General features: G+C 36.3%; 1 protein-coding gene across 1 annotated transcript; it reads left to right on the top strand.

The window, feature by feature from the left end:
• The first annotated feature begins 4896 nt into the window (after positions 1–4896).
• On the top strand, positions 4897–6329 carry LOC137805828 (U-box domain-containing protein 35-like). Its single transcript, XM_068605738.1, has 4 exons — positions 4897–5225; positions 5480–5604; positions 5690–5805; positions 5887–6329. Exons 1-4 carry the CDS (start codon positions 4949–4951, stop codon positions 6107–6109), a joined length of 741 nt encoding a protein of 246 aa, XP_068461839.1. The 5' UTR covers positions 4897–4948; the 3' UTR covers positions 6110–6329.
• Positions 6330–13854: the final 7525 nt, after the last annotated feature.

The following is a 13854-nucleotide window of genomic DNA, read 5'->3' as shown; positions in this document are numbered from 1 at the left end:
CTCAAGTGATAGGCCACTAAGGAACCTAGCAATGGTGGTGTCCTCCTCTTCCCTAATGGATGCTCTCATCATGTAGAGCTCCATTTTTTGCCTATACTCTTCCACACTCATGTTTTTTTGTTGGAGTCTTTGGAGCTTGTCCATCAACTTCCTATGGTAATAGGAAGGTATGTGGCGACGTCTTAGGGCTCCCCTAAGGTCATTCCAATATGCAATGGGAGGTTCCCTATGAAGACGTCTTTCTCTTTCGAGAGAGGTCCACCAATACATGGCGTTCCCTTGGAAACTAAGGGCGGCTAGGGGTACCTTTCGTTCCTCACTCACCCTATGGCAAGCAAATAGTTGTTCTACTTTCATCTCCCAATCTAGGTAGATTTCTACATTTTCTTTTCCATGGAAGTGAGGTAGATCTACTCTAACCTCCCTTGGCCCCTCTTGTTCCCTTTGCCTATTTCTTCTAGGGGGTGGTTGGTAATAGTCATTGATTCTAAGGCTTCCCTCCCCTAGAGAATCATTACTCCTAGATGCATGAGTATGAGATTTCTTTGATTTTTGTGATTTTTGTGATTTCTCTTCTTGGGCTTTAGCCAACTCATTAATTTTAGTCTCATTCCTAATTGTCTAAAAGAAATCATTTGCACAGCTTGTGAAACTTCTTTCAAAAGAGTTTTTATAGATTTTACTTCACTTTCAATAGACTTTGGAGAGTGTGGAGGAGAAGACATGGCTAAAGTTTTGTGTATACAAGTATTTTACCTTGAGAAAATTTAGGAAAGTCAAAGAAGGTAGTTTTCCAGGTAAGGGAGGTGAGTCATAAAGGACTACTTAAGTACCAAGCCTTTGCCTTAGCCAAAAACTATCCCTCAATGTCTTCACACAAAGCTTTCTCTTAGTAAACTACTTAGAACACAATAAAGTTGAGAAATCAAATTTTAATGCAAGAAAACAATGCAAGCTAACTAATTAACCAAGCTAGACGAAATAACAAAGCTTAAACAAGGCAACCACACATGCAAAGCGTAACTAATTAAGCAAGTAATGTAATTAAAAACAATTAACAATTGCTAATTAAAACTCTACACTAGTCGGCCCTAGGTGAGGCTTCTTGGACACTTGGAGCCCCTGAAGACACACTCACCGTCTAATCACGTAATTAAAGAAGTAATTAACACAAATTAAGTTGCAAAGAAATTAATAAAACTCCCTTTGTTGCTCTTTTTGCTATTAGCACTTCCTTGGTTGTCTTTTCTTGTTGGGCCCTCCAAGTGTTTGTGGTGTTTTGAGAAGTGTTTGATTTTGCCTTTGCCTTTGTTTCCCCTTAGAATTAAGGACTTTAATTCTCCAATTCCAGCACCTATCAAGAAGACTAGACCTTACCCAAGTCAAATTTCCACTCAAATAAGCACCAAAAGAGACTAAATTCCAGCACCAAATTTAGAGGTCAAAGAATAAAAGCAAGAAACAATTTAATTGAAGAAAACAGTACCACACAAATGGAGTTAGATTATGACAACTAGAAAGAGTTCCAAGAATATTAGACAAGCAAATAAAGGTACTCAAATAAAGGTAGGCACACAAAAAGAATCCTAAGAATAGCACTAGAATTAGATTACAAAATAAAAAACAGCACCACTGGAAAATTGTTGTGGGCCAGAGAACGTATTTTTCCCCAATTTATGCTGAGCTGCCCTTTTGGAATTTGCCTATGAAAATTGATATGCAAAATATTCAAGATCTTAACTAAAATCTGGCTTTGGAATAACTCCAAACGCATGAGCCATTTTTTTTAATAAATTTTTCAATTTCAGTGTTCAGTTACGCCAACTGTAACGCCCAGATTTGCACACTGTTTTTAAAATATTTATCATTTTTTTTCTATTGACTCTTTTGAGCTGATTTTTTTTTCTCTTCTTTAACAGCCCAATCTTGCATATTCCAGAGAATAAAAAATTTCCTATGAGTGAAAATAATTTTCTGGAACAGAACAGCCAGCACATAGAATGTAAAACAGGGGATTCTGGAAAAAAATTGGAAACAAAAACAACAAGAGACGAAAATATAAACACAAAGGAATTGATGAAAAAGGAATTTGTGTAAGATCTAAACACAAATATGAACTCAAACTAAAAATAAAAGGCACCAAAAGATCAATATCACAGCAATTTCAAAGTAAGCAAAAAATACCCAAAATCAATAAACAATCAAGCCAAACAAAGGACTACTATGAATTGATGACATTGTGGATGAACATGACTTGACAAAACATATATGGATTCAGAAATTAAAACACTCAAAGAGCATAATATGAACCAAAATAAAAGTGCAATAAAGACTCAAAAACCTAAAAGAAAAACAGCAACTCAAAGGTGTATGGAATCCTATCACAAATTGCACAAGGATTGTTCAAGATCAATTGAACAAAGTGCACCGGTTGGATCTTCCAAATAGCACACCAAAACAAATTAAAATTTAAAAAACAGCAAGACAATTATGGAAACAAGATGAACAACATGAAATAAAGAAGAACTCAAAATGAAAAGACCAAGAACAACTCATCTTTGAAGAACCTATGCTCATGATACCAAATGATGGCAAATTCATGAAGCTCTTCTTAGAATCATGTGAAAAATGGTGCGGAAGCCATGGATGTAAATGTGCAAGATCCTCCTAGGAGCTATGGTGATCTTGAAGGTGCATGATATGTATGGAAGTAGGGAGGTTCGGCGAGCCCTATGGTAAGTGAGGAAGATGAAGATTAGAGCCTAGAAACTAGGTAGAAGCAAAGTATGGCACAATGTTGGCAGCATAACTTTACTCTCATTAAACTTGCAAAATACAAGCGATGGCCTTCCCTTTTATAGGCTAATAGGGCATAAAAGCTAAGCTAATTACACATGAAATGTGAGCAAAATGAAATGCAAATGAGAGGACACATGGCACTTGGACCACATGGCCGGTCATGTGTGCTAAGGTTCTAGAATATGCACAAAATCTAAGGTAAATCACAAATAAGACAAGTTTGTGCTTTCTAACACTACACTAATTACTTAGCCACCCCTAATGGGCCTCCATGTAACATATACAAGGTCTTCTCTCTTCCATTCGTGGCTAGGTCCATTTGGGCGTGAATATGCTTAGCCATTGACCTTGTAATAGGGCCTAGACGGTCTAGGCCTCCTCCTAGACGCTCCATGTGTAGCCTTCCCTCATCATGTCCAAGACGCTCTCTCCTTGAGTCTAGACGCTCATCACGGTCTAGTCTTGGATTTTGGCCTCCATGGTGAGGTGTGCTCGGCCCTCCTCCATCACACACCCTCTCGGTCGACCCACAAGGAAAAACACTGAAATAGTGAGAATGACTGCCCGACTTTATAACCGGGTGCTTGACCAAGAATTCAGTCACAACAACCTCTGTGTTATAGTTGGACGACATCTCAACTTCCTTAGGGTCCACCCAGCTAAGGTCTACGAGAGGGATGGTCGTCGGGGGAGAGTCCGACCGGTCAATGGCAGTGGCCAGGTCATCCCCCCTCACGACCTCTACCTGGGGTGGGGCCTCGGCCACCCCGACTGAGAGGAGAAGAAGGGTGACCGGAGGAGGAAAATGTAGGCCGAGACAAACTCGACATTACTAACCTTAGAGAAAAAGAGAGGAGAGACTGTGGGCGAGAGATCACTCGGTTCTCAGAGCAATGGGCGAGGGAACACTCGGCTATCAGACAACCCACCTGGCTGCCGAGACCTGGTCTACCTGACCGAGACCAGGGGAACCTGGCCGAGACCTAAGAGACTTGGTCGAGGCGATTGAGACCATGGAAGCCTGGCCGAGACCTGAGAGACTCGGCTGAGACCACGGAAGATTGACCGAAACAAAGGGAATCGCCACGGTCGGTCTGGCTGACCGACCCATACTACTGTTAACGCTCAAACTAAGGTCAGTGAAGCTAACCCATCATTAAGGATTAGGTAATGCAACCCTAAGCGAAATCCACTCCACTAATCAGGCCCAATAAGGTAAGCCCATTAAAATAATATAAATAGCACACATCCTAAGGAGAAAGGTACGTCATTTATTACTGTACACCTACCTGAGTATCTATCACCCACTTTACTGATTTGAGCGTCGGAGTGTCTTCCGCAGGTACCCCGCATTCGGTGTTCGCCTGAGACCGAGTGCCAAAGGAGAAGCACGAAGACGAGAAGGATCTCAGTTCATCACCCAGTAACCTGCTCGACCGAAGAAAGAAGACGAAGACTTCAACCGTTCTCTAGATCCCATCTTCCTAACAGGAACTTATCAATCCATAATTTGGAATTAATTTTGTAATATGGTCAGTAATGATTTTTTTCATAAAGAAATTTAAAATAATTTTATTTTATAACTATGTAGCATTCAAACTTATAACCACTTAAATGTACACAATTTGTTACGTCGACTAATGTTTCTTAATTTAATATGCTAATTAAATGTCAGGCTTAAATATATTTTATAGTTTAATAAATATGTAATTTTGGTCTCTGTTGCAACTCCACTCTTTCAAAATTAAACAATTTTGATATAATTTTAATATGTTATTTAATTGCTAAAAAAACCGTTTATATATGAAAACATTATTTTAATGTGGATTTTACAAACTTGAATCACTTAAAATTATAGAAAATTATCAATCAGTAAGTTATCTTTAATTTATTGGATTAGAGAAACGATTTCTTTCATTGATTGGTCTTTTATATTTTTGAACATTAGTGTGACCCCCCATTCTTGACAAGTCACTGCTAAAGAAGGTAAAAAAAGTTTATCTCTGATCATTGTTTGTTTATTACCTTATCGTATCGAGCATGTGATAATTACTCTTCTTTTATACCCAACTACTAATTTGTCCTTCAATTATGAACACATGGGGATGTTAAATTACACCATCCCAGTGAAGGTGTGTGGTTGCTGGAGATGGAGTACCCCGAAAACAACTTCTATAGAAGCAGCAGCGTGTGTGAGATAGAGGAGGAAGAGGACCACAACCAAACTCAACACCATCTTGGGCCTATAGCCACTATTCACGGGAAAGAAGAAGAAGAACATGAACAAGACTGTGTTTATGTTGCAGTGGGTAAGAGCAACACAAGCATGTACGCTCTCTCATGGACACTTAACAACTTGGTTACTCAATCTACCATCATTTATCTCATTCATGTATTCCCTCAGATCAAACACATTCCAAATCCAAGTAAGTTATCACATCTTCCTTCCATCTCTCTTTTCTTGCTTTCTCAGTCTCAAATTAATGTAGGGTTCACTTGCTCAAACCCACCTATGATGTTCTTTCATTTTTTCAACTTGGACCAACTATATACTGGTGATAAAAGAACAAAACTAGTTTTTCTAGATTTGCCAAGTTTGTACTAAAAAATCTGATATTCGAATGTAAATAGGTTCTTATTAGCCAGAGTCTTGTCACTCGATGTTTTTGTGTAATGACAGTGGGAACAGGAATGGTTCCAAGGAATCAAGTGAGTGCTAAGCAGGTGGAGAGTTATATTGACAAAGAAAGAGGCAAGAGGAGAGAGCTCCTTCAGAAATTCCTACAATCATGCTCTTCTTCTAAGGTACTAATTCTATAAATCCAATGGAACAAACCTCATTCTATTCCAATGAAGTCAAGAGACAAATGAACAAAATTATACAAAACAGGTTAAGGTAGATACCATCCTGATTGAGAGTGACATAGTTGCAAAGGCTATCCTCGACCTCATTCCCATTCTTCAAATAAAAAGTCTTGTCATTGGAGCCAACAAATTCTATCTAAGGTACACCACTAAGACCATAGCAGCATGCTTATGTTATTTTATAACCATTTTGCACTAACTACATTTAATTTGGACCAACAGAAAATCAAAATCAAGGAAAGGGAATAGTGTTGCCGATAAGATACTGCAGAATTCACCAGAAAGTTGCAAGGTGAGAATTATATGTGAAGGGAAGGAAGTAAATGAGCAGATGATGATGTCACCCCCTCCTCCCACCTCTGCTAACGATACTTCCATGACCAGCCAAAAGGAAGATCATCATGATTCAGTTTCATGCATTTGTTTCATACCCAAGTTCAAATGATTACGGTGTTTGCTTGAATTTGAATTGCAGCAAAGGTCATAAGGGTATAGATGTAGCTGAGTAAGTTCTTTGACTCCTAATGTAGCTCGTGAATAATTCATTACTTTGAATAATTCAATTACTTTGTAATTCATTATCATTTTCCAGTTTGTGACAAGATGAACAGAAATTTGTATTATCATTGTAGTTAAGTAATTTTGTTAAAATATTGTTTAGTGTCACGTAGTGCCCCCATATCATATCGAATGCATCCACATAAAATATTGTTCATATCAAACTAAGCATTTGATTTGACTTTATTAGAGGTGTCGCGTGCCTGGTTACCTCACCACAAAAGGCATATTCCTTCATGCTTCTCACCTGTGAATATACACAACATACGCATGGATGCACGACTTTAATATAGTCAACTCTAATAATTTACAAACGACCAGGTCAACATTAACGAATTCATCTCAAACAACCTCAAAGATTTCCTCATATATGTGTTCATTCTACGTAACCAGTTTAGGTTATCACGTTTTGGAATCCTCACCATGAGTACCAAGTACATAATGTAATGTTTGAGATTAACTTTTTTTGTTGATTTCATTGCTTATAATTTTTGCTTAGCTAATCAAGTCACATCAGAAGAGCTTGAGCTCTATTCCGACAGTAATAATGGGCCACGTAAGCTGGGCCTCACAAATAGTATGAGTTAACACCCAAATATCAGAAAGACCTAAATCACGAGAGGATCATTCATGGGGTGTGTATAGTACATTCGGGTACGACACAAGCAAGTGTTCCCTGGAGGCACTAAGGCCCGTAAGGGTTAGGGTTTCCAGGGAAAGACTGCATGCATGGCAGGTGAATAATTAGGGCACCCACAGAACATATGGCGCCGCAGCGCTGATACATGAGTTGGTACCCTGACAGCCATACTGTTAAAAAGATTGCACTCCAGAAGAGGCAAGTTTTGTGTCGCGGCTGCGCTAAGCTTGTGCAACGCGTCACAGGATGCCTCACCAATAACCCTACTTCCACTAAAGGAAAGATCCCCGTGGGATAGGGAGTTGACCTAGATACAACCTATATAAAGGGTGGTAAGAACCCTAGAAAAGGTACATCGTTTCTAAGACTGAAACTGCTTTACATATTTACTGTTTCTTAGCCCAATACTGACTTGATCATCAGAGTGCAATCAACAGGTAGAGTCCCCTCTGTTTCAACGGATCCACTCTCAGCTACACAAGGAGAGAGCGGAAACCACCAGGTGATAGGAGGAGTCACTATCTGCCTTTGAAGTCAACGATGGCTGAGTCAACCGGCGAGAACACATGTCATAAAGTTTTATTAATTGTTTTCATGATGATGTAGAAGTCAGTGACAATTACTTATGTTATCTGTAAATGATAACACTGTTGTTTGGTTCTGTTCATTTGCACAAGAAGCCACCCACAAATCTCAAGCAAATAGTGAACGGGTAATTATATTATCAACTTACTTGTGTATAATACTTAAATGTCTTATAACAAGGTTTTCTTATTAATTAGCTCATACCATGGATTTAACATACTGCGAGGTCGACACAGTTCAAAGTGTCATAAGCTTACATGGTTGATCCTAAATATTTATAATTTTCATTAATTAATTTTTTGTCTTCCTCTCTTCATTGTTTGTCAAAATATCAATATTAACTTTTGATTAATATTGAATTGTAGTATAATAAACAATCATGAGCATAGAGTGTGACTACTATATTCTCCAATGATTGTCATTATAAGACTTGACATTAAGAGAGGTTGAGAGCGGGTAATGATATTTAAATTATGGTTTATAACAAAATGTGTACTTTAAACACAAATTTCAACTTATTATGTGTTGTAATGTTTTATGGATGTTGAACCACTAAATTCGGCCACATTGGACTATGTGAGAAATGCTTGAGCCACGTATGTCATTAGGTTCTATAACACTGTATGATAAACAATGAATATGTTTATATCTTCTTTAGTGCTATGTTATTTTACATGTTTCTAATGTATAAGAAATTAGCCAAATAGATAGATTGTTACCTGACAACGACGCCAAAAACTTGATGACTATTTTATGGCAAGTGCATCGTATTGTTATAAGTAATAATTTGTCCATAAGGACGAATATCGAACCCACAATGAATAGTTGAATAATCAAGTATAAGATTCACTGAATAGAAAACAAAATAATAAAGTTTGTTGGGAGTTTGTTATGATTGCAATAATTAAAAAGAAAGTGAGTCAAAGAGTTTGTTGGTTCAATTGGGATTGGGATTCATCCTTCCTACTCTTTTGTATTTTGATTAGCATAATAATATTCTATCATTTGATTAATGTTGATGTTCGTATAAAAGTCATTTATATTGATTCCTCGCATATAAAATTATTAAGAGAGTCTCCTACATATCCATTCCTCGCATATTTATAAAAACTTCTTAACAATATGATTAAATGTTAATAGCAATTAACATTTCAGATTTATTCCTAACATTAAAATATGTTAAGCATTATCATTTGGGTTAGAAACTTAGAAGTACTTTCTAGTCAAATCTAAGGATCTTGATCATGGTAAACAAGCATTAGAAATAAAATGACAATATCAATCATCAATCAAGAACAAAATATTATATTTAAATATCACCTCAATACATAATAGTTTTAACATATTACTCCCAATCCCAAAGGGTAGAGTTAGCCACTCATGTTAGCTATTACAAGCATGGAGAGCAAGAAAAACAGATCCAAGATGTTTTCTCCTTAACGACTGCCTCCTCTAGGGTTTCTAACAACTTCTATTCTCCCAATTGATTTTCCAATCCACTTCATCATGTGTAGGGTTGTGGCTCACGCCTTTTATTTAACCTAGTTGGGCTTCAACTAAGTGACTTCTCGCCTGGACGTTATTAAGCTCATCTCAGGGAGTTGGACGAAAATAGTCCCAACGTCACTGAAGTGATCTCGCCGGGGCGAGATCGTTTGAGAGCTTCTGGCTTGGGCGAGCTTGGGTGAGTGTTGGTGCGTTCCAGCTTTCCCTTTTTAGGTTTGTTTATTCTTCTTTTGCCTTTTCATCTCAATTCTTCTCTAGAATAATTAACACAAATTTGGGAATAAATCATTCTTATTCATAAATTTGTAAAAAGGGTTTAAATTCATAAATTAGGGGCTATATCATAGTTATTTTATCAATTAATATTCATAATGTATTTTAATATGAAATATTACTAAAATCTAACACTTAAAACATGCATCTTTTTATACTTCTGTACCGACCAGTCCTCGGTCATCGACTTAGTGACTGGTCTCAGACATCGCACACCGGTGCCTGATAGTAAAGATGGGTCACGTAAGGTTGGCCCCAGATACACATATCAGGGCGTTGGTCAATATTCGGACATCGGTGCCATAGACATCGACATCAGAGAGAGACATCAGACATCGAACATCAGTGTCTGATAGCAATAGTGGGTCACATAAGATGGGCCCTAGAATTATACTAAGTTACCAGTTAAACATCAGATATGAGGAAAGCCTAAGTCACGAGGGATCCATGCAGGTGGTGTGTATAGCACATTAAGGCGCGACACGAGTGAGTAGTCCTTGGAGGCGCTAATGCCCATTAGGTGATGGAAACCAAGTAGAGGATGCTCTAGGCCATGAAGCCCAAGCCCAACAAGGGGCCCAAGCCCAACAAGGGGCCCAAGCCCATCAAGGGGTCCAAGCCCAACAAGGGGCCCAAGCCCAACGAATTACTAGGAGCATGGCAAGAGCTTTGGGACAAGAGTATAATAAAATGGCTCTTCTTATTTCTTTTGTAGAATAGGGGTGTGAATGTAATAAAAAGGTGTAAGTAGTAAGGGAGTCTAGGGGGGAGTGTAGATAGGAGCCTAGGGGGTGCCAAACCGAATTTCATTGCATTTGTGTGCCATTTAGCTTGCATTTTCAGAACCTCTGGGCTATAAATAAAGGTGCTTAGCTTGTACAATTCAGATTGGAATTTTATAGTAGAGAGACTATACTCAATTTTGGAGAGAATTTGTGAGTTTTGAGTCTTCCTCTTCTTTGCCTTATCTTGTGAGCTATGGTGAGCTTCAAGTGGTGGCACTCCATCACTTATCTTGGTTCAAGGTTCCAAGTGGCGTGAATGGCTTCTTCCAATTCTCAAAATCCAGCAAGCATCTTATTCTATAAGTGTTCTTCTTCCCTTTTCTTCAATTTTCCATTCGGTAGTTTTGATTCCTAGAGTTTACTTCTTTTTCTACCGTTTATTTTTGTGTTTCCAGCATTGTGTTCTTAATTCTATTTTGGTTCAGTAGCTATCATTTAAATTCTGTCCAGTTTTAATTCTTGTTCTTCTTTCCTTTTTGTTTTGATTCAATTTGACAATACATGGACTTCAATATGAGTCTTGGTTGGTGCTTAGTTTTGGTGAGTTCTTGAATTTAGAACATTGATCCAATTCTAAAGTAAAGTGCCTTTCAAATCCAGCTCAAGTTGTTCCTAAGAATGTCAAGAATCATGTGTTCTTGTAGTTACATTCACATCATTAGGGTTAGGGTTTCCAAGGGAAGCTGCATGCATGCCACGTGAATACTTAGGGCACCCGCAAAACGGATGGCGCCAGAGATTAGGTGCACAAGTTGGTACCCAGGAGGCCACTCTATTAGTCGTTGCACTCCAGTTAAGGGAAGTTCTATGTGCTAAATTATGCTAAGATTGTGTAATGGCGGCGCAAGGACATTCTCCAAGGAACCCTAGACATGGGTAACAGAACAAAGGTAAACCCTAGTTTCAACCTATATAAAGGGTGCTAAAACCCTAGCAAGGTACAAAGTTTCTAAGACTGAAGCTACTTTATACACTTGGTGTTTCTTTGCCCTAATACTGACTTGAGCGTCGGAGTGCAAACGACCGTCAAGGCGCCCTTTGTCTTTGCAGGTGAGAGATTCTTCAACCAAGGGAGTTTGATTCTTAAGCGGAGATAGGAGGGACAGAGATTGTCGTTCGAGTCAACGGCGAGCGAGTCAACCGACGAGAACAACTTCATACCCATTAGACAAATAATCTTTTTGGCCTCATAATTACGATTAGGTAGAGTACTTCCCTTTGGAAGCATTTCCTTCAACAATAGAAGTCGTTATGTGAAGTTTTCATTTGTCCATCCATTTATTATCTTCAAATTTATTAATCTTAACATCGCTAACAACCGTGTGAATTTAGTTGATCCAAGATACAATGAATTCTCCGCATCGGCTGACATACTTTTTTTTTTATCTCTATGACTTCTACAAAAGATTCAGCTCCAACATCACAAATCATGTCTTTTAATCGGTCATGATCCACTGTATCATCCATGGTGGCTAAATATATTCTTGGAATACAGACACACTTGGTAAATGTAATAATTCACCACCATGCCATGTCCAAGTTGTATAAGATTGTAGAAACTCATCACATATAAGGTGTTATCTGATTTTGTTGACATCCAATTTTCTCTCGTTCAAACAATTAATGCACGAACACCTAAACTTTACTCCATCGCCACTAATGTTGGCCTTACATTGCGCAAATTGTATAAATTATTCCACTCCTCTTTTGTATAACTTATGCGGGTTGAATTATAATTCAATCTCAATCCATATGTATATTCTGTAATGGTCATTGAGATGTTGACTAATGCATGTAAAATGTTTTTTTTATTAAATGTGTAAACTTATCCCATTCAAGAAGTTCCACTTTTTATTATAATTCAATAGTACAATTGGAGAAGTAGTAGACAATTACTAAGGGTCTCTCATTAAACTTAAACCTAACAAAATTTGGGCAGTATAACGCTTAAAACACAAACTTTCCAAAATAGAATAATATTTGTTGGGGATCAAACACCCCAAAACCCAATACCAAAACGTATCACACAATTCATTAAAATACATCAAATCCAATGTAAATAAATTAATTATAATTTACAAATATAACTAATAATCTAACTAATTAATAATTCTAACCTAACAATTCCAATTTAACAATTTAAACTAAAATAAATTATACTTATAATTTAAAATATAATAATCTTGTGGAAAATAATAACTTTACATCAAATTCAATATAAATTAATAATTAAAAACATATAAATTAAAATAATCTTGAAAAATAATTATTAGAAAAATATATAATAATATAAAATAAAAAACTTTACTAACCCTGATGGGGGTGGGCAACGACAACGCGAGAGGGACAATGCAAGGCATGGAGGAGCAAAGCGAAGGACACTAAAACGCAGTAACAAACGTACCCTAGCGGTAGTGGAGAAACCCTGGAAATGGAAGCCCAAGAAGAAAGCAATGGAACAAATGGAAGAGCAATGGAGAAAGAAAAACAAGACAACAACGGAGCAGGGAAGAAGGAAGAGTGAGGAAGAGAACAAAAATGAATGCGTAATGAGGCATGTATTGCCTAGGTTAAAATAAACTACACATAGACGACGATTTTACCTAATAACTGTAGTTTATGTCCAATATTTGAACAATAGACTTTTCTTGTCCAAAACTATAGTTTATGTCAAGCTTATAGACTACGATTCATATGAACAACCATAGTTTATGTCTAAAATTTGAACAATAGACTACATTTTTACCTTCAATTGTAGTTTATATGATAATGTTAATTTCAACATTATCATCACATTTATTAGACGACGCTCTTGATTGAACCGACATCTATAGACATCGTTAAATGCTCTTTTTGCACTAATGTCCTTGTAATATGTGTGCAATTACAACCTAAACACTCACAAGTCACATCTGGTGCCAACCAAAGGATCCATATATATTTGAAGGAAACTTCTTAAATAAGTTGTTTTACATTCACATATGAAGATAAATAGAATGATATGTATTCAAATGTTTGGTCTCATATATGCTTTTGGATGAAGAATTTAAGAGAGTAGTTTATTTTTTTTAATAGAGAATTTAAAATGTTTTATAAAAATTATGTTACTAGGGTAAGAAATTTTAAAAGAAATCAAAATTATAAAATTTTATGAGAGTAATATTGAATTATTTAAAATTAAAATATTTTAAATTTCATAAAAGTAAGAATTTGAAGTTTTTTATGTTTTCAAATTTATATTTTTATATTTGTAATATATATTTAACTTAATTTTGATTGAAATATAAGCTAATTTACTAAATCAATGCATTCTATTTAGAATGTGTTCAGTTGAGGTTGATTAGGCTTTTTTTTTAATTGATGTTGATATGCTTTATTTATTTTTTATTTAAATTTTTAAGATTGTTGTTTTTTTTTTTTTTTACCTTTGTTCTAAATCGCTATTACTTTTTATTTGATATTAAGATGAGTGTTTTTAATCAACGTCAAATAGATTATCTTTTTATTGAGTTTTTATAATGAACATTTTTTACTATTTGTAATGATTTTTTTTATAGTGAACACCAATATTATTTTTTTGTCCATAGTTTGTTATAATTTTTTTAAAATTAAAAAATTTCAACAAATATTAATTAGGAGGTTTTTTCTTCCTGCAACTCTATATTTTTTTTCACGCCATAGGATATTAGTTATGTGGTGGAAAATGTTGGTTTTTCACTGGAATTTGACTTATTCTTTCACTGGTTTTTCACTGATTTAACCTTCTATCATATTTTTCGTTTAGTTATTCTTGGATTCGAAGATTCTAGAATCTCGAATATATACTTTTAACAAATAAATTTC

Source organism: Phaseolus vulgaris, chromosome 3, assembly GCF_000499845.2.
Source record: "Phaseolus vulgaris cultivar G19833 chromosome 3, P. vulgaris v2.0, whole genome shotgun sequence".
In the NCBI taxonomy this organism is placed as follows: domain Eukaryota; kingdom Viridiplantae; phylum Streptophyta; class Magnoliopsida; order Fabales; family Fabaceae; genus Phaseolus; species Phaseolus vulgaris.
This window is presented reverse-complemented; position numbering and strand designations above follow the sequence as displayed.